Source organism: Mirounga angustirostris, unplaced genomic scaffold (assembly GCF_029215605.1).
Source record: "Mirounga angustirostris isolate CCGP_5_RB_7025 unplaced genomic scaffold, mMirAng1.0.hap1 SCAF_8, whole genome shotgun sequence".
Classification (NCBI taxonomy): Eukaryota; Metazoa; Chordata; class Mammalia; order Carnivora; family Phocidae; genus Mirounga; species Mirounga angustirostris.
The window spans coordinates 48,223,908-48,247,747 of NW_026991716.1; the positions used below are offsets into that span (position 1 = coordinate 48,223,908).

At 44.6% G+C, this 23,840-nt stretch overlaps 1 protein-coding gene across 1 annotated transcript; it reads right to left on the reverse strand.

The window, feature by feature from the left end:
* Positions 1-34: 34 nt before the first annotated feature.
* On the reverse strand, positions 35-15,514 carry GCM1 (glial cells missing transcription factor 1). The gene is made up of 5 exons (XM_045866019.2): positions 15,323-15,514; positions 4,664-4,916; positions 3,462-3,574; positions 2,298-2,426; positions 35-772 (listed from the first exon to the last, which is right to left on the reverse strand). Exons 1-5 carry the CDS (start codon positions 15,413-15,415, stop codon positions 35-37), a joined length of 1,326 nt encoding a protein of 441 aa, XP_045721975.2. The 5' UTR covers positions 15,416-15,514.
* Positions 15,515-23,840: the final 8,326 nt, after the last annotated feature.

Below are 23,840 nucleotides of genomic sequence, written 5' to 3' on the forward strand. Positions count from 1 at the left end.
CTCTGTTAATAGTGTACAAGGTTTTAGATTTGGATCATCTTAAAGGACAGAGGTTTAGAAGCATTTCATTGTTGTAGTGATCCAAACCCACGCCCCTCATTTCTTCATCAAAATCCCACTTGCGGCTCTTGCCTGCCAATGAGTATTGATGGTGGGGATGGGAGGTGTAGGTAAGGAGAAAGGGGTCTTCCTGAGGTGAGTGGCATGTGGTAGAAGGGTAGCAGCTGTTAAAATCCACATGCATCTTCTCTTCATAAAGATCACCCCCTGGGTTTGGCCATAAGGGGCGACAGCTACTTTCGGCCGCAGGTGGCTCCACTGGAATCTGCTGGGGAAAGGGTTCTGCAGAGTTCTGGGAAGGGGAGAAGTCGTAAGGCCAGCTGGTCAGAGGGAAAGGATAACTGGGACAACAGTTGTCATTAAGAGAATGTCTCCCCAAAGCAGTGTTTTTATTCCATGTTTGCTGATCATCGTAGTCAGAGAAGACTCCAGAAACAGGATGAAGCAGGTCCCCACTATTATAGATCCAACTACTGGACAGTTTGCATTTCTCATAGAGCTTAGTGGGGCCCAAGGTGGAAGTGGGGTCTGCCAGACCAGTGGTTCCCCCCAAGCAATAGCTCTTGGAGAAGAACAAGCAATCATTCAGTGACTTCTGCTGGGGAGTGTTAGCTATTAAACGTCCACTGTAACTACCGGGCAATTGAACGCCTTCCTGGAAAGACCAAGTTAAAGGTAAACTTCCCCAACTTTGGGTTTCACCTGGAAGAGACTAGAAAGGAAAGCGAAAAGCTCACATTAATAAGTTAAGCAAAGTGACACCAACTACCACAGGCACCCAGAGTTACTCTGTACAAATAAGCGCTCTGATTTCCCTCATTCCTTACATACTTGAAACACAAATGCACAGCACGGTTTCACCACAAGCACTCAAAGCCTGAAAGAATCAAAGGTTGAGTCCATTGCCACTGTAAAGCCTACTAACCAGTAAGAGCTGAGTTACTCTTACTCCTTTGACTCTGAGCAGAGTGCGTGTGTTTAAAAGGTTTCATCTTCAAACACAAATCTGATATGGTAACTGCCTTTGTAAGAGACTATTTAAGAAAAATCAAACTACAGCTTCAAAGATTTCTATTATACTCAGTATAACTCTCAGTGGATCTCTGTCTTGCTCGCTCACTCAGCCTCTCATACACACACACACACACGCATGCACAAACACACACACACACACGCATGCACAAACACACACACATCATTTTCTTTCTTGACTTTTCTATTTTTTAGCATTGTTTTCAGTCTGAGAGAACTAGGGTTGTTGTTGTTTTTCTCCGAGCTCATGGGGATTTTGTTGAATCATAAATAGGACCTCTAGGATATGAAGTAGTAAATTTATTTCTATAAATAAAGGAAGCGTATTACTTTCCAGTTATTCACAGGGAAAGAAGCTGGTTGAGAATTAAGTGATCTGCTTGTTTATGTAACGAGGGTGGGGGTAGAGAGACTATGACCAGGTAGAGTGAGTGGGAGGAAATGCCCTTCAATTTGTCCCAGGGCTGTGAGAAGGGATGAGGAACCAGCCATTTGGTTTCAGGGGCTCACATGTCCCTATTAACAGACCCAAATGACATTTTTTTTTCTACGTAAGACACATTTAGAACCTCTAGGGATGAAAACTGGCTCCATCTCTGTCCTCATGAAATGCGGAGCACTGAGCAGTAGTAAAATACAGGAATTAGCATTACTATTAAGCAGACAAACCCACAAACCTATGGTTTGATGCCCATAAAGCCATAAATTTCACATCACAGTTTGGCCTCTCCAACCCCCAACACTGCAGGTGTCCAATGTTTTCAGAAACTTCCTGGTTATTTCATCTTGGTAGAGTGTGCTTTATCTATTTAGGGGAAGAATGGAAATTTTGGAAAAAACATTTTAAAACACAAGGCTAATATTCTGCGGAGACCATTTTAGGTTCATTTCTGAACCAAAATATAAAGTGCCAAATAGAGGTTAAGTACTAATCCAAGTCTCTCCTTGTAATTGTAGTAGGGAAGATGTTTCTAAAATTATATGGAGTTTAAGAGCATTTGAGAGCATGCTACAATGATGGTAGAAATTAAGAGGAAAACACCAGATTCCATTTATTTTCTCTGGGGGATGCTGCCTTGTAGACGAGCCAGATGGGATGATTTTGACCTCCTTTGTTGGTGGGGAAGGGACCAGGGACGTTTATTGCCCCCACCACAGGGGTGGTGAGTCGCCATATGTTTTGAACACACAGGACGACAGGTTACCTTTGTCTCTGGGCTCTCCTTCAGCTTTAAGGGGACAGAGGCAGATGCTGTGTGTACTTTCTTCATTGTTCTTCTTGCCTCGGCTTCCAGTTTGGTTTCTGGTTTTGGATGATCGTGCTCTCCCTTTGACTTACAGGAGACAAGGAGGTAAAATAAATAGCAAGATTGTACCTCACAGTGTGCTAAGTTTTACCCTGTGCCCTGCCCTGGGTGTTGCTATTGATGACTGGCACAAGACTGCATAAACCTCTTCAGCCCGTCATGTGCTTTCCTGCCTGTCTTTGTCCATGGTGCCCCTCGCCCACTCGGCGAAGTCATACTCACAACCATAAGAAGTGACACGAGGTGCTTCCTATGGTATGTGGAGGAGGCTGCAACGAACACATGACCTCACTGACTCTTCGGTAACGCCATCAGTCATGCCACCATTATTACTGCTCCAGCTTCCAGAGTAGGAAAACGAAGCATGGGGAGACTCCACCAGCCAGGCAACCTCCTCCCCCTGCCCCCCTTGAGTGAGTGGGGAGCCAGGATTCAAAGGATGCTGGAGCTAGCTGGCCAAGCTGAGAGCCAACTATAGGACATTTGGGGATTCTGGGAGCTGGCTGGTAGCTGGAGGGGAGCCATGGCGGGAACTGTTGTTATCACAGATGCTGGCCCACCCTAGCAATCGGGACATTTTCTTTTTGGAGGGCTGGTTGACCAGCACGCCACGGATCCAGACCCAGGCAGTCTGCCATCAGAGGCCACGCTTTATCCCGTTTATACCACCGCCCCCTCAAGTACTTCTTCATATCCACGTCTCATGTAAAACTGGGGCTCAGGGGAGTCCAGTCACGTGCTGAGGTTTACAGAACTGGTGAGAGGTCAGAGCCGGTATTCAGCCTCGGGTCTGCCGAAGCCAACCACATGCCGCAGCACTGCACTAGCCTGAGTGTGATCAGATTCCTGACAGCTGCCTCCCCCAGGGAGCCCGTCCCCTCCTGGGGCTCCAGTGCTTGGCGCCTCCGCGGAGGCGCGGGTGCAGACATTTGCTTGCCCAGAGCGCGGCTCAGGGTTGGTATGTTCCCCTGCCCATCTCCTGTACGAAACGTCCCCCTGTGCCCTGTACACACTTCTTGAATTAAAGAGAAGTGGCGTCTCAGAACTCTAACCAAATCCAACCTGGAAGAATATGAAGCGTCCGTCGTGCCTCCAGAAGTTGGTGACCGGGAAGCCCCCATGGCCTCGGCAAGGAATTAGCTTCAGAGGCCCGTCACAGTTGGGACAGCGTTTCCCTGTAAGAGAGCACAGGCAGGTGACCATGCCAACTGAGTCCTGGCAGTTTGCACCTGACTCCAGGATGGCAGAGAATGGACCTGGGCACAGTGCTACAGGCTCCCTTCCACTGGGCATTGCCTTTGACCCGAGGAGGCCTGGCCATCAACGCATCCCAGACCAGTCTCACACAGGGGTGACAGGGGTAGATGAAGTGGTCTCCTACAGAGTGGGCGATTTCACAGGTCAAGGGAGAGCTCTCCTGAGCAGAAAATCCCTCCCTCCGTATTAGTTACTGAGACTTGAAATTCTTTGTAGAGAAGAGGACAGAATTCTTTCACTTCACAATTAGAATTAAGGGTCAAGGAGCCAAGTCACAGGAGAGAAAGCACACAGCCCCTAAATTCTCATTAAGTTGTAAATGACCGAGATCAGAGCCTCTCCTGAGAGCAAGTTTTCAAGACGGCTTACAAGGAAAGAACATGAAGTAACTTGAGGTCTGAAGTGAGCAAGGCATGGGGAATGCTGGATGTAGCTGTTTCACAATGCGATGAACGTGATAAAGAGAAACAAAATGAACATGATTATGGTATGGACCTAAATGGCACGGAATGGAGTCTAATCTCAAACTTCGTCCCAATGCTCCCACTCCAGACCAAAGCATTCACTGAGCTCCTGGGAGGAGGGGGGGCGTTCCCCAAGATGTCAAGTGGCAAGTGTGATCAACAACGTTCTCCTAGGGGCACCTGGGTGGCTCAGTCGGTTAAGCGTCTGCCTTCTCCTCAGGTCATGATCTCAGGGTCCTGGGATCGAGCCTCCCCGCTCGGCAGAGAGCCTGCTTCTCCCTCTCCCTCTGCCCATGGCTCTGCCTACTTATGCTCTCTGTCAAATAAATAAATAAAATCTTTAAAAAAAAAACAACGTTCTCCTAGACTTTATGTGGGTGCACTGAGGACCTAATGTGAGTCCCCTAAGTGACGCATCTGCTTTTGAACAGAGGCCTTGAGTCAGGTGCCTTAACCCAAGGGAGCAGCTTTGTTGGCGGGTGCCCTGGGCACGGAGGAACCACAGGGCAGATACTGGGGGGTGAGGAGGCTGACCCTACTCACTCTGCTGCTTCTGCCGGGCTTTGTCACAGATGGCAGGTCGCAGGTAGATCTTCCGCCCCTCCTCGGCGGAGCAGTCTCGGCCGCACACCACCACGCCCAGACAGGACTTCTTGAGGATGCGGGAGTTGTGGTTGTTGGTGTTGCGCATGGCCCAGCTGCTCAGGTGTCGCTGCGCATTCCTGTCCTCTGAGCTGTAGATGTGCTTCTCATAGGAATCTGGCCATTCCTGGAACCAGTCGGTCTTTTTCACATTCTGATAGAAACACAAAGAATATCGCTATAATTTAAGCGAGAAAACACAACTGTGGGGCGCCTGGGCGGCTCAGTGGGTTAAGCATCTGCCTTCAGCCCTTCGGCTCAGGTCATGATCGCAGGGTCCTGGGCTTGAGCCCCGCATTGGGCTCCCTGTTCAGTGGGGAGCCTGCTCCTCCCTCTCCCTCTCCCCCCTCTCACGCTCTCTCGCTCTCTCTCTCTCAAATAAATAAATACTATCTTAAAAAATAAAAACAACGCAACTGTTCACAGATGTGAAGCTTGCTTTGGCACCCAAGAGCTGTAGAGACCTTTGGCAAAGACCAACCAGGGTTTCATTCCAGCAGCGGGATCTGAGCGCTAAGCAAGAAGACTGCTGAGTCTGTGGGACATTTGCTCCCCGGACCAAGCTGAGTTGTCATTCAGTGCCCCCCTTCCCCTGAGTTCTACCCCACTGATGTTTCTCTAGCCCTTGGTGAGAAGACTTACTGACCATTTCTCACAAGGAATTTTTGAGGGTGAAGTAATATGATTACTTACACAATCACAGTGGAAAACACTGTGGCAGGGTAGTGAGATAATGTCTCATACCACACTGTAGTTACCCTATTGGGAAGGCGAAGGGTTTATGCAGTCACCGGAGCTGAGCAGTGGGAAAACTGGAGAGCCCAGGTTTGGGAGGGTTCTGACAGCCACTTTCTCCCCTGGGGAGATCTTCTTCCTTTTTCTCTACTTCTAGATCCACGGGCCTCCAATAAGGCAGGGGGAAGAGTTTACTTTGGCTGGAAAGTTCTATGTTCTTGCCTAGCACTGGCACTCTTCCCTGTGCGTGAACATCTAAGCTCTCCTTAAAAAGATCACCAGTACAATCAATCCTTTGTTGTTGGGCTTTCTGTGCTTCTGTTTCTTCATCTGTAGAATAGGGATAATCAGAACCAAGTGTGGTTCTGAGAATATGATAATATATAAAAAATACTTAGCACAGCACCTAGCATGGAATAAGCTCTCAATAAATGTTAGTCATTGATGTTGAGGCTCATGTTCCTTAGGCCCTTTGGTGTATAGATCCTGCATTTGACAGTTCCTGCTTCATTCTCAAGAACGACAATCATTAAGCAGTCTCCATACTCAAACTTAGGTTGTGTCCATCCCCATAGCCTCTAGAGACCAGGCATCATAAAAGAACATTTTTCATCAAGAAGATTCTAGAAGGTCGGAGAGAAGATTCTAGAAGGTCCAGAAGGAGAGATCAGGGTGCCTTCCTTTTGATTCCCCAACAAGAAAGCCAGGCATAGAATATTGGGGGAGGGAGACAATTTAGAAGGAAAAGAGAAAACATCAATATGAGGATGGAAGGGCAGCACGGGGAAGTTGGTGTTTATTGAGTTAGATTTCAAGTTTAAAACGTGCCAAAGAACTTTGTAACATGAGACTCTGGGCAAGTGAGAGAAGCCTCATTTCTATCTCTGAATAGAGAGGCTCTGAAGCCTCAGCCTATCTCTGAAGCCTCATTTTGCTCTTCTCCAAAACGGACATAGTGATAAAATATTCTTCAAAAAAGTACCATGAAGAGCAGATGTGTTGTAAATTCTAAGTCTGATACAATGATAGTTGCCATTTGAATGGCATGTCGTGGGAACTGAGGTGGATCTGAGGAACCATAAGTGAGGTAGAGGAGTGCTAGTTAACAGTTAAGAGCTGGGGTCTGCAACGTAGGGCCCATGGGTCAAATCCAGCCCACTGCCTTTTTTTTTTTTTTTTGGTAAGTAAAGTTTTATTAGAACACAGCCATGCTCATTCAGAGCAGAGCCGAGTCATTGTAGCAGAGACTGGATGGCCCAAAACACTGAAAATATTGACTATCTGGTAAGATTCATCTCAGGCAGCCCCCTTCCTGCTCCCCCCCCCCCGCCTTCTCTTCTCTTCTTTTCCTTCTGAACTAAGGCTCTAAACAATGCCCTCTTGTTTTCTGTGGTCACAGAAAGGCCATGGGAAGCATGATATTTTATCTTCTGAAAAAAGAAAAATGCAGGTTAAAACGCTAAAACGTGGACCTTTAACAATTTGGATTGTAAAAACCGCCTGGTGCATTTCAAGAACTCAAACACAAAGCACAGCTGCCAGGGTAGCAGAGACAAGGGCAACAGACTCGAAGAAAAGCGGAGGTTTTCGTTTTCAAGGTGAGGGGGCCCTGCAGGCTGGTCAGTGCCATTAATCCCACGAACCAGGAGGAGGGGAAGGTGTATGTGAGTGTCTCAGATGTTCAGAGGAAGAAATGATCTCCACCGTCTTTTTTCCCCCCAGGTTTCTCTCAGTTTCATGTATTATTTTGATCTCCCTTTGAAGCTTCCTCTTTGACTTATGAATTATAGTTCCCATGTATTTGCAGATTTTCCTATTGCCTTTCACCATTAATTTCTAGTTTGGTTCCACTATAGTTGGAGAACACTGTATTTTCAATTATTTTAACATTGTTGAGGTTTGTTTTAGGGCTTACAGTATTTTCTTTTCTATTAAGAAATATTTTATTTATTTATTTTTTAAGTAGGTGCCACACTCAATGTGGGGCTTGAACTCATGCCCCTGAGATTAAGAGTCACATTCTCAATCTACTAAACCAGCCAGGTGCCCCAGGGCTTATAATATTTTCTACATTTGACTGTCTTTTTTTTCTTCTTTAAGTTTGTTTGTTTTGTTTTGTTTTGTTTTGTTTTAGTAGCCTCTATACCAGTGTGGGGCTTGAACCCGAGATCCCCAGATCGAGAGTTGCATGCTCTTCTGACTGAGCCAGACAGGTGTCCCTACGTTTGACCATCTTTTAAGCTTTTTTTTTTCTCCCCCAGCAGCCTCTTCACTGGCAGGCTACATTTCCAGTCCCATCAGTAATAATTTTGACAAAGTATTAACTTGAGAAAATTCCTAGGCATAAATGTGTTCTTATCAAGCTCTTCTCTATGCCCAATCTTTTTTTTTTTTAATTAATTTATTTATTTGAGAGAGAGAGTGAGAGACAGAGAGCATGAGAGGGGGGAGGGTCAGAGGGAGAAGCAGACTCCCCGCCAAGCAGGGAGCCCGATGTGGGACTCGATCCCGGGACTCCAGGATCATGACCTGAGCCGAAGGCAGTCGCTTAACCAACTGAGCCACCCAGGCGCCCACTATGCCCAATCTTTTGAGATTTGGATGCTTAGTGGACTCTTCGACAACGTTTGACATTGAAAGTAAGACAAAACCCAGATTCCCATAATGCAAAGGAACCCAGGTGTCAAATGAATGATAGTGATTTCTGAGAGCCTTGTAAATTCAAGGCACCAGAGAGGTAACATTTAAAAAGAAAGAATAATCATTTCTTAATCTTGTTTAGCAGATCTCCATAAAATATTTTCTTCTTTTCTGGTCTTGTGTTTATTTTAATTTCTAACTTTTCATGAGTAACTTTGTTTTTCCTCTCAGTTAAGAAGTTTATAATTTAAAGGGAATATTCTTCAGGTTTCCAACAGGTAAATCTAACGAATTTATATTTTATAATCTCATGGGTAACATCACTGGGGTTTTAATTAACATTTCTATGATTTCTGTAATTTTTTTACTAAGAGACTTAATCCTCTCACTCACTCAAAATCTTTACAACTCCATGGAATCCCAGAGCACCCAACCTTCCTTATTCTGCTTTACTTAACTACTTAAAGTTCTAATAGGGTCCCTTAAAAATTAAATATATATTATTACATAAAACTAATAAAATGAAAATTTTAAAATAAGGTATCAAAAACACCTACATTACCATGTTATTATATTAAAATTGATTTCATGTAGAATACAATCCACTCTCATATAAAGCAATTATCTGCAGGTTTTCTTTAATGCTAGGAATAGCTTAATTCTTTATAAATAAATGTTTCCAAACAAAACAGGGAGAGCAAACAGATACACCTTTAAGCAAATCAGATAGAGGGAGAAAATGAGATGTTACTTATGGAACACAGAAAAAACAATTCAACCAGCATTTTGGTATCTATACACATTTTCAGGAACTTATCTCTTCTGGGCCAACTAGAAACAAACTCCAAGTGTTATCAAAGGAAGAAATTCAACTCAACAAAATGCTTTTGAGTTAACTCAAGAGTGACTCCTTAGGCTAATACTGGAATTTCGTACCTTTGTTAAAGCGTCAAAATTCAAAACAAAAATGTCCTTATTTGCTCAGACAACACTAAGGTGGGCCGGGGTACTCCAGTTTTCCAAACTCTCCATCGCTTGCCTCTCTCTACTCTTCTTCCTTCCCTTTTCCACTCTACCCAGCTAAGCAAGGGACCTTCCGGCAGGCACCCAGAAGAGAGTTTCTCCTACCACAGATGCAGTAATGTCCCCACCCCATCACACCAGGAGCTCGGGGTGGCAGAATAATTCTGGCTCCAGTAGTGGGGATTCAATGACCAAGGGAGCCCAATATAGGTGGAGCTGTCCCAGGAAGTTCAAATGACCTTGAGATCAAGGGGAACACCGCCAAGGAGGACAAAATCATAGATGTACCTGTCAGATCAACAACAATGTGACCTGATCATGCAGGCAGATAATAATTGCAAGAAATCCAGAATCTGGTTTACCTCTTAGCTCTTTAGCACCAAGACACATCTACTTACTCCTTCTGGCTCATTGTGATTTACATTTACCCACATGAACTCACTGAAAGAGCTCAAAGATTCACCTTCACTTATAACTTTGAGGCCAAGTCAACCTTGCTGGCTAAAATCATGGTCCAGGAATTAACTAATTGGAGACATGGCTTCTTTGTGGTTGACTCAGCAGGTTTTAGGTTGACCTGCATTTATGTTTAGCCTGTGTATTTTTTTTTTTTAATCTTTTCTCTATAAAAGAATGTACTTAAACCTTGGAATTTTGGGAGTTAATATCTTGGTGTGGCTTTGGCCATGGATTTTTTTTTTTTTTTTTAAGTAAGCTCTATGCCCAACATGGGGCTTGAATTTATAAACCTGAGATCAAGAGTTGCATGTTCTACTGACTGAGCCAGCCAGGCACCCCTGGCCACAGGTTTAATCTGAAAACTACTCATGCTTAGGAACAAAATGATTCAGGGTTTGTCTGCTGTGGTGCTTTTGGAACACTCTGTACTTGTACTCAGAGAAACTGGCTGGTGTTAGGAACAGAGCAGGTGCTCTTTGTGCCCTGCTGAAGTGGGTACTACTTAGGAAGGAAAAGGAGTGATTCTCTCCCCAATTTTCCAACAAGAAAAAGAAAAAAAGCACTTTCTTAGGTATTCAAGGCTGTCAAGAGTTACAGTATTAATGAAGATTGTGACCCTTTCCAGGAACTTGTAATAAACATTTTTAATGTAGGGAAGACTAAACCAACACCAGACATTTGCTGCTTGGGCCAAGCAAACCCTAAAGCAATTATATTTGCATCTTTAAGATGAAAATGTAATTTAAGGGGAATAAAAAGGGAAAGCAAACTGGTGTACGTTGGCCTGGAATAGAGATTTTTATCAGTGGTTGTTTTGAGTAAGTTGAGTGCCTGTGGATCAGGGCTGGCTCCCTGGGGGCTGGATTACGGGGAAAGGGTGTCAAAATAACCACACGTTAGAGGAGGGACCAGAAACAAGTGAAAGGAAGATTTATAGAGATATAACATGCAGCTGAAAGGAGGAGGAAGCCCACATGAAACAAATAGAGGGGAGGGATGGCTTAGTCAGGGCAAGTGGACTCTGAGCCCCAGATCCAATGATGACGCTGTCCCGCCCCAAAAGCCTAATGGCTGCCAGCTTCCTAGAAAATAAATCCTCTTGGGATACGCCGCTTCCAAAGCACCTTTCCAGCCAGTTGCCTCTCCCATCTCCCTGCTGTCCCTGCTGAATGCCTGTGCCCAAGCTCCGTCAAACGTAGAGGCTGAATAGCCTTTGGACTCTGGTGCCCTGCTCTGCTTTGATGGTCTTGTTTGCTCCCTTTCCCTGCCCTAATCCTTTTACATTTTACAAGGCCCTGCTCCGAGAAAGCCCTTTGCCAGAAGCTCTGCCTTGCTTCCCATGTCCAAGGCATGCTGAATTACATACTTCCTCTTGCAAGGACCTCCAGCATTTTTCTGCATGACACAGGTTCTCCATGCAGGCATGGACCTTGCTCCATTTGCCCAGAAGATCATGAGCCCTTCCACTGAAGTCATCATAGCTTAATGGTCCCTGTATCCCCAGAGCTTGCTGTCGTGTCTGGCACATTCTAGTCACTCGGAAATGTTTGGTGTCCTTTTTTTTTTTTTTTTAATTTAATTTATTTATTTGAGAGAAAGAGAGCACACAAGCAGGGGAGGGGCAGAGGGAGAGGGAGAGGGAGAGAGAGAATCCCAAGCATGTTCTGTGCTCAGCGCGGGACTCGACCTCCCAACCCTGAGGTCATGACATGGGCTGAAATCAAGAGTCGGACGCTTAACCGACTGAGCCGCCCAGGCGCCCCATGAAATGCTTGATGTCTTAATGAGGATCTCAGCATTCACTGTTGCCAAAAATTAGCCCATAAATCGTGACATGTCTGAGATGTATAAGGGGCTATGGAATTTTAGGGAATGGGACATGCAATCAGCATTCAGGGGCCCATCTTGAAACTTGAAGCATGTGAGTGGATTAGCAGGAAAGAAATGGGTCTACAAGTTGCCAGAATTTGCCTACACATTGCGGAAGTAGTCATCCTGGCAAGAACACAGAATTATGAAAAACAAACTCTAAATTCCTTGTGTGACATTTACAACAATAACAAGCAATTGCATTTGATCCTTCAAACCACATTTTTTCTGGCGCCCAAGCAGGTAGTCTGAGGAACATTAATCGCCTGAGGGCCTCCAAAGAGAGAGCTCCAGGGTCAAAAACAAGTCAGAGCCGCAGTGCCTGACAAGCCTCCTCTTGGGAGCACGGCCAACACACACACGGATGGAAGTGTCCAAGGCTGCAGCGGAGAACTCTGTTTAACTTTGTTGAACCTAGTGTTTCTGTTTTTCTTCCTCTACGGTACCGACAAAAAGACCACGTCCCTTGTACTCTGCAGAACATACTTTGGGAAACACTGTTCTAAGCAGCTTGCGTAAGGAATCACTATTTTCCTTTTACCGAGGAGGTAACGGAGACTTAAAATCCTTTTGGGGGCGCCTGGGTGGCTCAGTCGGTTAAGCGACTGCCTTCGGCTCAGGTCATGATCCTGGAGTACCAGGATCAAGTCCCGCATCGGGCTCCCTGCTCGGCAGGGAGTCTGCTTCTCCCTCTGACCCTCCTCCCTCTCATGCTCTCTGTCTCTCATTCTCTCTCTCAAATAAATAAATAAATTAAAAAAAAAAAAAATCCTTTTGTTTAGAGCCAAACAGATTCTAAGCAGTGGAGCCACCGGCTAATGAATTCCACATTGATCCACTGCTGTTAATATATGCCAGGTATTGTGTTAGCATGGGGCGGACAGTTCCAGAAGGCAGGCTGCCTTCCTAATCTCAGGTCACAGAACCCTAGGCCGGTGAGGGCAACCACCTCATCTCCAGAAGAGGAAAGGGAGTCTCAGTAAAGGTAAACAACTCCCTAAGGCTTTACAGTTTAAAAAGAGGCAGAACTGGAATTCCAAGCCAGGCTTTTGTCCCCATACAGTGCAACGTCTCGGCCTCATAATACTCATAACCAGATATACTCCCAAAATACACAACCTAATTAGCTTGGAAATCTTTTCAAGACCCTTTTATTTTTCACCTCAACTGGTTCTTGATACGATTCCAGAGCCAGCATAAACCCAGATCAGGATGGTGATGTCTCTGCTTAGAAAATATTAAAGGGATACGGCACCTTTTTTTCTTGAGAGACAGTGAGAGAAGAGTACACATGAGCGGGGGCAGGGAGGGAGGGCGCAGACAGAGAATCTTAAGCAGGCTCCACACCCAGTGCAGTCCGACGCGGGGCTCGACGTGGGGCTCGATCTCACAACTCTGAGATCATGACCCCAGCCAAAACCAAGAATCAGAGGCCTAAATGACTGAGACACCCAGGTGCCCCAAGGGACACTGCACTTCTAATCATTTCCCTGGGCTATTTACAAGGGCACCTGAGTTATTTCCATGAGCAATTAAACTTTTTGATTAACTATAAATGATACATTTTCAAAATTGCATTGTGTATTTTTGTTGTAAATTTCTGAATTTAATGTCTTGGGTAGCTGTGAATGCTTTTGTTTTTGGAAATTCATGTTGGAAAATGAACTTTTATGAGCCCTGAGTTTTCCTCCAGAGAAGTGGTGCTTCCTTTCTTTTGTCTACAGATCTGATGAATGATATGGATCCTCTGTCCCGGAAAAAAAATGCATGTTAGTACACGGTGTTACCCACCATTTCAGAAGGTTCTCAAACTCCATTAAAACCCCTGCTCTAGGATGCGAAACTGCGAATGTTCCTTGTACTTGTTTATTTCTACTCTTGATGTTTAGGTTATCCAGCAGCTACTTGTGAGCTACAATCATGAAATTAGGAATAGGCAGCAATATAGGCCCCTGAGCCAGGTATAACTAAAATGTACCTTAAAGTTTCCCCTAAAACAGCTACAACAATCATAAACCAATTAACAGCAACCATAAAGGGGCACCTGGGTGGCTCAGGTCATGATCCCGGGGATCCAGGGATAGAGCCCTGCATGGGTCTCCCTGCTCAGCAGGGAGCCTGTTTCTCCCTCTCCCTCTGCCCCTCCCTACTGCTCATGCTCTCTCTCTCTCTCAAATGAATAAAATCTAAAAAAAAAAAAAAGCAACTATAAGGACAAATCCCTACAATAGATATTTATATGATTCAGCTCTGGTTTATTTAACCACCTTCACTGAGTGGAAAGCAGGGTATGCTTTGTGTCTTCCAGCTCTTCCAAGATCTACTGAGAGGTAACGTAGGCAGGAATTTAAGAGAAACAAAAGAAAATCTTCGGGATGCCTGGGTGGCTCAGTCATTAAGCGTCTGCCTTCGGCTCAGGTCGCAATCCCAGGGTCCTGGGATTGAGCCCCAAGTCCGGTTCCCTGCTCCACAGGGAGCCTGCTTCTTCCTCTCCCTTTGCCTCTCCCCCTGCTTGTGCTCTTTCTCGCTATCTCTGTCACTATCTGTCTCTATCAAATAAATAAAATCTTTGAAAAAAAAAGAAAGAAAATCTTCACTAGAGTGCAATTTGGAATGATCTGGAAGTCTTCATTAGAATGAAATCTGGAGTGGTTATAAATCAAGACTGTGGAAATCTCATTTCTTCTGCCCTGCCTTGGAAAATCCAAATTTCTTGTTCCCCAGAATCAGGCCGACTAGCTTGACCTTTTCATTACACAGTACTGGTGATCTCCAGTCAGCCTTCCCAACATCCTTTCCAACAACTTCCAAAGAAAACATATCCTTTGAATGCCAAAAAGGGAGCCAGGGGAGGTCAGTTTTAAACAACTACTATTTCCACCAAATTAAGAGTTAAAAAGTCAAATGCCAAAAAAGAAGGTAAAGAAAATATGAAATGCATTACTTATAAAAGTTCTAGAAGAGCTGCTCTATCCCATAAGAGCACTATCATTTGCACATTCCAGTTACAGATTTAATTTAAAACCATTATTATATTGGGGCACCTGGGTGGCTCAGTTGTTTAAGCGACTGCCTTTGGCTCAGGTCATGCATGATCCTGGAGTCCCAGGATTGAGTCCTGTATCGGGCTCCCTGCTTCTCCCTCTGACTTGCCCCCACCATGCTCTCTCTCTCTCATTCTCTCTCTCTCAGATAAATAAATAAAATCTTCAAAAAATAAAAATAAAAAAATAAAACCATTACTATATAGCAAATAAGATGTATGGGAATTTGTGCACTGTGCAGAGTCAATCTATTGGCAAATACCTTATCATGGACTTTATTCTACCGGCTAGCTAGGGTGGGTACAACAGAAGCCAAGTCAAATTTTGAAAGAGAAGGGAAGTAGCATTTCCTTTGTTTCAGTCTGTAACTGTTGTGGGGCGGAGGGTGTGGTGTCTGATAGGTAAAAACCCGCTGGAATTCTAGGTCATGGCATCTCCTCTTAAAATTCCTCAGTTGGGGGCGCCTGGGTGGCTCACTTGGTTAAAAACGACTGCCTTCGGCTCAGGTCATGATCCTGGAGTCCCGGGATCGAGTCTCGCATTGGGCTCCCTGCTCGGCAGGGGGTCTGCTTCTCCCTCTGACCCTCTTCCCTCTTGTGCTGTCTCACTCTCGCAAATAAATAAATAAAATCTTTAAAAAAAAAAAAAAATTCCTCAGTTGGATGCCCAGCTGAAGCTCTGCAGGAGAGGAATTTACCCAGCTTGGACCTTCACCAATTTCCTTCCAGATTTTAGCAAGTTAAGGCTTCACAGTCAAATGCTGAAGGCAGATTCTTATGTAAGTGCATACCTGAGGCAGTTTCATATCATTAATATCCCAGCTTAACATCTCCTTGTCCTCAGAATCAAAGTCTTCAGGTTCCATGACAGTCAGGTCACCCATAGGTTTCTGCCTGTCCAATGTCCTGCAGAAGTGGTGGAGAATTTTCCTTTCAAAGGCGTTTCCTACCGTTGGATCAATCCACTCTTGACTCAAGCAGCTTAGACCTGGAGACTGTTTTCTGACACTAAAAAATAAGTGATAGTAATACTGACAGTTAAAGAGATAAAAATCAGTACTTGCCTGCCAGAAAAACCTGTTTCATTGACATTTTTGCAAGCACCAACAGACAAAATAAAAACACAAGGTATAAGTCATTAGTGATCTTGTGGCAATAAAGCTTGACCACGGGGAATCAGAAGCACCATGATCCTTGGGTTGGGGCTGCCTTTCTCCCTTCTAGGCCCAGGCTGGGAAAGCCGGAGTAGGGACCATGGTCCCCTGCAGCCAATGGCTAGAACATTGTCCTCCATATACCTTGGGGCAAGAGGGAGAGCTAGCTTGGAGTTGTTTGCATGGATATACCTTTGTACATTAGCTAATATGTGGTTCAAGTTACAAGTGGGAAACATCACAACCAAATGTATCTACAAGTATTTTTTAAATCTAAATTGCCACAGACATTAATTTGTATCTCCTCAATAAATCCAGTGTGTACTCTGTATCTTCAAATATTATCAATGGATAGCCTCAAATCAGATTCCCTCTAAAACCTTGGCATTATTGACATTATGGACGTGGTAATTTTTTGCCATGGGAGGTTATCTTGTGCACTGTAGAACGGTTAGCAGCATCTTTGGTCCCTGACCATTAAGTGTCAGTAGCAAAGCATCCTTTTGTTGTGAGAACCAAAAATGTCTCCAGACATGGCCAAATGTCCCCTGGCGGGGGCAAAACTCCTTAAGAACTACTACTTTAAAATAGTATTTCTTCAAGGCAGAGGGTCATAGGGGAAGAGGGGAAAAAATGAAACAAGACGAAACCAGAGAGGGAGACAAACCATAAGAGACTCTCAATGTCAGGAAACAAACTGAGGGTTGCTGGAGGGGAGGGGGTGGGGGGATGGGGTGGCTGGGTGATAGACATTGGGGAGGGTATGTGCTAGGGTGAGCGCTGTGAATTGTGTAAGACTGATGAATCACAGACCTGTACTCATGAAACAAATAATACATTATATGTTAATAATAAAATAAAATAATATAAAATAAAAAGAATGTTATAAAATAAAAAAATAAAACAAAAATAGTGTTTCTTGACTTTAACTCAACGCACCCTTCAAGGCTTTCTAATAGAAATCTCCCTCTTCCCTGCCCCCTGCCCCCCACTGAAGATTCTTCTATCTCACTTTACTTTGATTAGATTGTATTATGTAAATGATAGAGATTCAAAAATGTTTGTACAGACTGCATTTCTTCCCCCATGAGAAATACCACTCTGGTTTCTAATCATAATTGGTTAAAGGAGATTTACCCAAAAAAAGAAAAGGAAGGGAAAAAGAAAAAGAAAGAAAGAAAGGAAGGAAGGAAGGAAGGAAGAAAAAGAGAGGAAGGAAGGAAATGTTCTACTCTGAGGAAAAAAACTAATCATTTTGCAGATGAAATGTGCTTATTAGTAGAACACAAAGTGACACATGTTTACATGTGTGACATCTCCATTTGCTGGTGGTTCTTGTAAAAACAAGGGATATACTGATGTTACATAAAACAACTTAATAGTAAACTTGAACTATGAGTTTAATAGTCTCCAGCTGAGGAAGTGCCATGGGCCCCATTCCTTAGTTATTTGACTTCATATGAACCCTAATACTTGTCAGTCTCTGAGATCTGAGGGCAAGTATATGAATATAGAAGACGGCTGACCTGAACCGATGACCATTAGATAACAAGCTAATTAGGGGTCCCTCTGCGCCTTATCCCCCCACCACACTCACCTACAACCTAGTGGTTAAAGATTCAAAGAGCATGAAGTCCATCACCCATGTTTCAAACACTGCCATGCAAGGTTAAATCCCCAGGAGTTTTAAACAAAAAATTGCTTGGGAAATAGACATTAAGTCGCTCAAGAAAGGCTGTTACAGACTGACCCGAATTCAGATTTCAATTACAAGTCTATGAGACACAAAGATCGCGTGTCAACCTGATGGTAGCAACTGGATGCACTTACCTCTTTGAGCGTTAACACAGTAACTCAGATGGTCTAAAACTTGTTACAGCTAATTGGGACAGATTGATCTTTTTTTTAAAAAAACAAAACAAGGGGCGCCTGGGTGGCTCAGATGGTTAAGCATCTGCCTTCGGCTCAGGTCATGATCCCAGAGTCCTAGGATCGAGCCCCACATCGGGCTCCTGGCTCAGCGGGGAGCCTGCTTCTCCTTCTCCCTCTGCCTCTCTCCCTGCTCATGCTGTCTCTCTCTCTCTGTATCTCTGTGTCTCAAATGAATAAATAAAATCTTTAAAAAAAAAAGAAAACAAAAACAAAACAAAAACCCAAAAACCTTGAATAACAAGATTCACATCTCAAAAATTCCCAAGCGTTATTTTAAGTGACATAGACATAATTCTTTTGTTTTTAAATTAAGGGGAGGGGAATAAAAAAATCTTGCTGCACAAAAGCTACATTGCCCTTTTGGTTTTCTTGGCTATAAATTGTTGCCAAATGAACAAACGTTAATTTAGTATTTCCTGAAAGTTAAGAACAAAACATAGGAAGGACTGTATGCAGCCCTTTGAAAATAAACAACTCAGTTTTCCTCCAGAATCAAAAAACTTAATTTGTAAAGACTTCCCCTTTTTTTTTTTTAAGCAACTTGGGCCAAAATGTATTCAAATTTCATCATTTCTATAGAGAACCCAGTAGAACTGAAACCCTGTAGGAATGGGGTGACTATTAGCATATTCCTTACACTGGCCTCTCCTGGGGATTTCTGGCTTCCTTACCTTCTGACTTCTTATGGAGATGCAGACAATACTGTGTCATAAAAATCTCATCTCTGGTTCAGGTCCCAGCAGGTTCTGGTCATTTTCTACACAGAAGCTGCATTTCCCTAATCCAGGTCAAGGTACACTATGCTAATGAGCTCTGGCAAAAGTCCAATCAAAATCTAGATGCTCTCAGCTTGGGATAGGCGAGAGAGTTATCCAAGGAGTCACTTAACCAGCACAGAATGCCAGCAATGTGAGGGATATTCTATTGTTCACCTCTGAACTTTCCCCTCCTTTATGTTAAGAGGGGATTTTAGGGGCGTCTGGATGGCTCAGTCGGTTAAGCGTCTGCCTTCAGCTCAGGTCATGATCCCAGGGTCCTGGGATGGAGCCCCGCATCGGACTCCCTGCTCAGTGGGGAGTCTGTTTCTCCCTCTCCCTCTGCCCCTCCCCCTGCTCATGCTTGCTTTCTCTCTCTCTCTCTCTCTCTCTCTCTCTCTCGCAAATAAATAAATAAATAAAATCTTAAAAAAAAAAAGAGGGGATTTTAACTGAAATGGACATTGAAAAAAGAACTTCATGAGGAAGTACAGGTGTTTTCTTGCTCAGAATTTCATAGGTTTAGCCCAAAGCAGATTGATTTAATAGTAGATTCTAATTCTCCTACCACATACCCCTTCCTGTGTATGAGAGAATAGAGAGGCAGACAGAGGTAGAGAAATACCATGCTGATGGAACCTACTGGAATAGATATTGGATGGCCAACATTCCTAAACCAGAAATACTATAAAATGCTATTCTACACCTACCAATGATGCCCCCACTAATTCTAAGTGTTCCAATCCCCTCAAATAATACCATCCTCACAAGTCAGTTCAGTCCACATGCTATATTCCAGGCTGTCTGATAGGCTCTGGAGATCTAAGGGAGAAATGAAGCATTAAGTTTCGTAGCGGAAAAGATGAACAAAGACACTAAATAAGCCAAAGATAACTTAATGCATGGAACTGAAGCAGTCTAGAAGGAGTGTGGAAGGTAAGGTATGAAGCTGGAGGGAAGATACTCTAGGGAAACATCTTTCACCATCATGATGTGCATCGTGATGCCCCATCAGCCTCTTGACGGACAAATGGGTATTTGTCAAGGCATCAAAGAATGGAAGAGGGTGTTCCAGATAGTGGCAATATTGCGGGCAAAGGCAAAGTAGTGTGAAAAGTGTGGTGCGCTCATCATTGGGAGAAGTAGGCGCCCGTCAGGAAGGCCCTGGCCATGGAAGACAGGCTGCAGAGGAAGGGATGAGCAGCAGGTCAGAGGGCAAAGCCTTGGGAAGACTCATGGCTCTGTCAGGCAGTTGCTGAACCATCTTTGGCAATGTTGAGAAGATTTCTTACTAGTCTTTCAGTTCATGACTGAATTTCTCTTTTGCCTAGAGGTTGAGACCCTGAAAAAAATTTTCTGGTGCTTTATCTGACTAATCTTGATCTGCTCCTTGTAGTTCCTCCTTGGCAGGGAGTTCTTTCAACATCCCCAGACATGCTGTGGCAGGACAGAGCCAAGCACTGTGCCAACTGGCAAGAGAGAAAGGTCTATATGGTCCAGCTCCAGAATCACAAAGCAGGGCCAAGAATGAGAGGAATTAAGTTGGTAACTGGCACGGCACACCCGTCATGATTATCCACTCACTTAGGCCTCCTCTCTAGCGTGTCTTCTTCCATCTATGTCTAAATCCTATCCCTCCCTCAGGAATCCCCCAAATGCCACCTCCTTATGGATCTTCCCACACTAGTCCAGAACCTGTGATTTCTCATTTCTGTGGTATTCCAGAACTCTTAACTGAATTATAGGCTGTCTTAGGTCACTCAGGACTAACATTTTTTTCTAATCACAAAATGAATTCATAATCTTTTTAAAAAATTCGTGTTCTTGGGACACCTGGGTGGCTCAATTGGTTAGGTGTCTGCCTTCGGCTCAGGTCATGATGCCAGGGTCCTGGGATTGAGTCCCGCATTGGGCTCCTTGCTCAGCAGGGAGCCTGCTTCTCCCTCTCCCTCTGCTCCTCCCTCTCTCTCTGAAAAATAAATAAATAAAATCTTTATTTAAAAAAAAATTTTGTATTCTCATCTCCTAGAGATTCCCACCGTGAACATTTTGGTCACGTCCTTTCAGACTTTTGTTTTCCCCTACATACATCACCAAACATAGATACTACTTTGCATAATTATAAGAGTACATGTACATGCTATTCCTTTAACTATTCGTGAGTGTTAGTCCCAGTTCCCCAGCTAAACTGCTGGTTCCTTCCTGAAGGAGTTGCCATCTTCCACTTCCCTTCTCCTCACACAATGATCTGCTGGGGCCCGGCTGCAACATCACATCCCTCTTCATCCCAACCACCAACCCTACTCTGACACAGGAAGGAACTGAGGAGCTATCTCCACACTCTGAGCTGTGACCTTATGTCCCAGACTGGTAACAGCACTTCTGCTTTCATAAGGCCAGCATCCTACCTTCTTACCCAAATTCTCCTCATTGGATCTCTGTCATTGTTACTGATGACAACAATAATCAGGGCCACTTCCCTTAGCCGAACACTTACAGTGTGTCAGGTGCCATGCTGAAAACTCCAACCTTACAGCAGCCTTATGGGGTGGATGCTGTCCTTAGTATACTCTCTTACTGAGGAGTTAATCAAGGCTTACAGAAAGAGTAACTCACCAAAAAAAAAAAAAAAAAAAAAAAAAAAAAAGACATAGTACCTCACAAGCATGTAGGTGGCAGAGCTGGGGCAGAACTCAGACGAGCCTACTGGCCGTGGTCCTGCATGACCTGCCCAGGGCTGTTCAGTGTCTGGAGTCTTTGTCTCTGCTCCTATTTACTCAGAACTCTGCATTGCTCTTTTCCATCTCTGTCTCCTTCCTGAAGACAGGAATCCCGCCCTAAAAGCCAGGTGCCCAGGGGCACCTGGGTGGCTCAGTCAGTTAAGTGTCCGACTCTTCATTTGGGTTCAGGTCATGATCTCAGGGGAATCAGGCTCCCTGCTCAGTGGGGAGGAGTCTGCTTGTCCCTCTCCTTCTGCCTCTCCCCATCCCCAACCCTGCTTGCACATACACACATACACACTCACACACAATCTCTGTTTTCCTCAAATAAATAAAATCTTAAAAAAAAAAAAAAAGCCAGGAGCCCAGAGGCTCTATTGCTTGCTGACTGACCTCAATGACCAAAGCTTGGATTTCTCAGTCCCTCTGCTCTTGCACTCCCTGTCACTCCGGGGCCTGCCTACTGAGGTCATTCTAGTTTCTTATATCAGTGGTGGTGCTTTAGGCATTTTAGGAAGGGGAGTTCTTCCTGTGTAGGACTGTCCCATGAACATATTGTTTCCCCAGACACTAAAGGCCAGAAACACATCCAAGTCACAGTGTCAACCATAACCTCCTACCCCTGTATTTCCAAATGTCTAGAGAGCTCCAGGGAGCGTGGCATCATACTGCTCTGCTTCAGAACAAGTATGCCAGACCTTCAATGCTGAGGTGCTTGCCTGGAGTGACTGCCACCTGTGGTTTCTAATTCATGCACTTCAGACACCTCTCTACACTAGATGGATGAACTTTCCAGTGTCTATAAGTCTTGTCTATTCTCCCGGTGCCTCCCTCAGCTCAAGAGATGTTCCAGGCCCCAGATCCACCCATTGTCTGGTCCCCCTCCCGTGAACTAAGCCATGTATTTAACCCTTATTGTGAGTCAGGGTTAATCCTCACAACCACCTCATGAAATACAGCATTATTAAGTTATATTAGTATGAGAAACTGAGGTACAGAGGGGTTAAGTAACTCAATCTTTATAAGATCATGAAGTAACCAATCTCTCAACTAGAGAACAGTGATGTTAAAAGGCATTCCCTTCGGGGCGCCTGGGTGGCTCAGTTGGTTGAGCGACTGCCTTCGGCTCAGGTCATGATCCTGGAGTCCCGGGATTGAGTCCCGCATCGGGCTCCCTGCTCAGCGGGGAGTCTGCTTCTCCCTCTGACCCTCCCCCTCTCATGTGCTTGCTCTCTCTCTTTCTCTCTCTCTCAAATAAATAAACAAATAAATCTTTAAAAAATAAATAAATAAATAAAACAAAAACAAAAGAATAGGGTGCCTGGGTGGCTCAGTTGGTTGAGCGACTGCCTTCAGCTCAGGTCGTGATCCTGGAGTCCCGGGATCGAGTCCCGCATCGGGCTCCCTGCTCGGCAGGGAGTCTGCTTCTCCCTCTGACCCTCCTCCCTCTCGTGCTCTCTGTCTCTCATTCTCTCTCTCTCAAATAAATAAATAAATAAAAATCTTTTTAAAAAATAAATAAATAAAAAATAAAAGGCATTCCCTTCGTGATAGAGTAAATCATTGGACACATCAGCTCTTTCTGGTGTCAACTTCCTCCTGCCTCCTAACTTCACCATTTTTAAGGAAACTGCTGTCCTTCCGCCCCTCCCCCACAAGGCCATCCATCAGAACTTTCTGTCCCGTCTGGCATGGGACGCAGTCTGACCTACACAGTCCTTCCCTGGAATTTCCCAAGTCAGAGGTGTTTCTTTCAGCTGCCAAATTGTAAGCCTGGCCTCAGAGCTGCTATGGCCATATCGCTGCTGTCATGGGATAGAATCTGAGCCAGGAAACCAACAAGGGAGCAAAAAGCAGAGAGAGATGGACAAAGGGAGAGCAAGGAGACCCAGTTCAGGCAAGCCTGTGGCCAGCTCCAGTCTCTCCTCTGGAATTATGCAATCCACAAATACCATTTACACTTTCACTCCTTTGAATTGAGTCCTTCAACTTGCACCTGTTAAAGACTTACTGACACGGGGCGCCTGGGTGGCTCAGTCGGTCAGGCATCTGCTTTTGGCTCAGGTCATGATCTCCGAGTCCTGGGATCGAGACCCGCATTGGGCTCTGCTCAGCGGGGAGCCTGCTCCTCCCTCTCATTCTCCCTCTGTGCTCTCTCTCTCTCAAATAAATAAAATCTTAAAAAAAAAAAGATCTACTAACACATCTTCCATCTAGGTAAGCCTAAATTTTGCCCAGATTTCAAAATAAACCACCCTCCTTTTCATTTGTCCTTCTAAAGACGGGCACCCAAAGGAACTTGTCTGACACTCCTTAAAATCAGAAAATGCTTCATCATACCTCTCTTGAGTCAATGCACAGGACACAGAGAATCAGCAGCAGCAGCCCAATTAGACCCTTAACCGATGCATGCAGTTCTTAAAGCAAGTAATCTAGGGACTTCTCAAAGCTCTATTTCTGTGCTTTGTAAAACTGAACTTTGGGTTTTTCCTTTAGGGTTTCTCAAATATTAAGCCATTTGTGGTTCTCATGTGGAGAACTATCCACGTTCTGTGTAATATATTTCAGTTCTAAAGACCACCCTATATCATCTTAAACTGGATTCTGAGCTGCATCTGAGAAGTAAAAGGCTAACTTAGTGTTCTCTTTATAAATCTCTGGGCAGACAAGACAGACAGGGTTGACTGTTCCCTAATTGGTGGTTCAGGTGGGGAAACCCCCAGATGTCATGGTGTTCTCTGGAAAATA

Bases quoted from the DNA above. Each gene is read 5' to 3' on its own strand.
- GCM1 (XM_045866019.2), bottom strand. From the start codon at position 15,415: ATGGGTGACCTGACTGTCATGGAACCTGAAGACTTTGATTCTGAGGAC. The intron at 4,917-15,322 runs GTATGCACTTAC...TGTTTCTATCAG, and splicing joins ATGATATGAAACTGCCTCAG to AATGTGAAAAAGACCGACTG. The intron at 773-2,297 runs GTAACCTGTCGT...TTTCCTTTCTAG, and splicing joins AGGAGAGCCCAGAGACAAAG to TCTCTTCCAGGTGAAACCCA.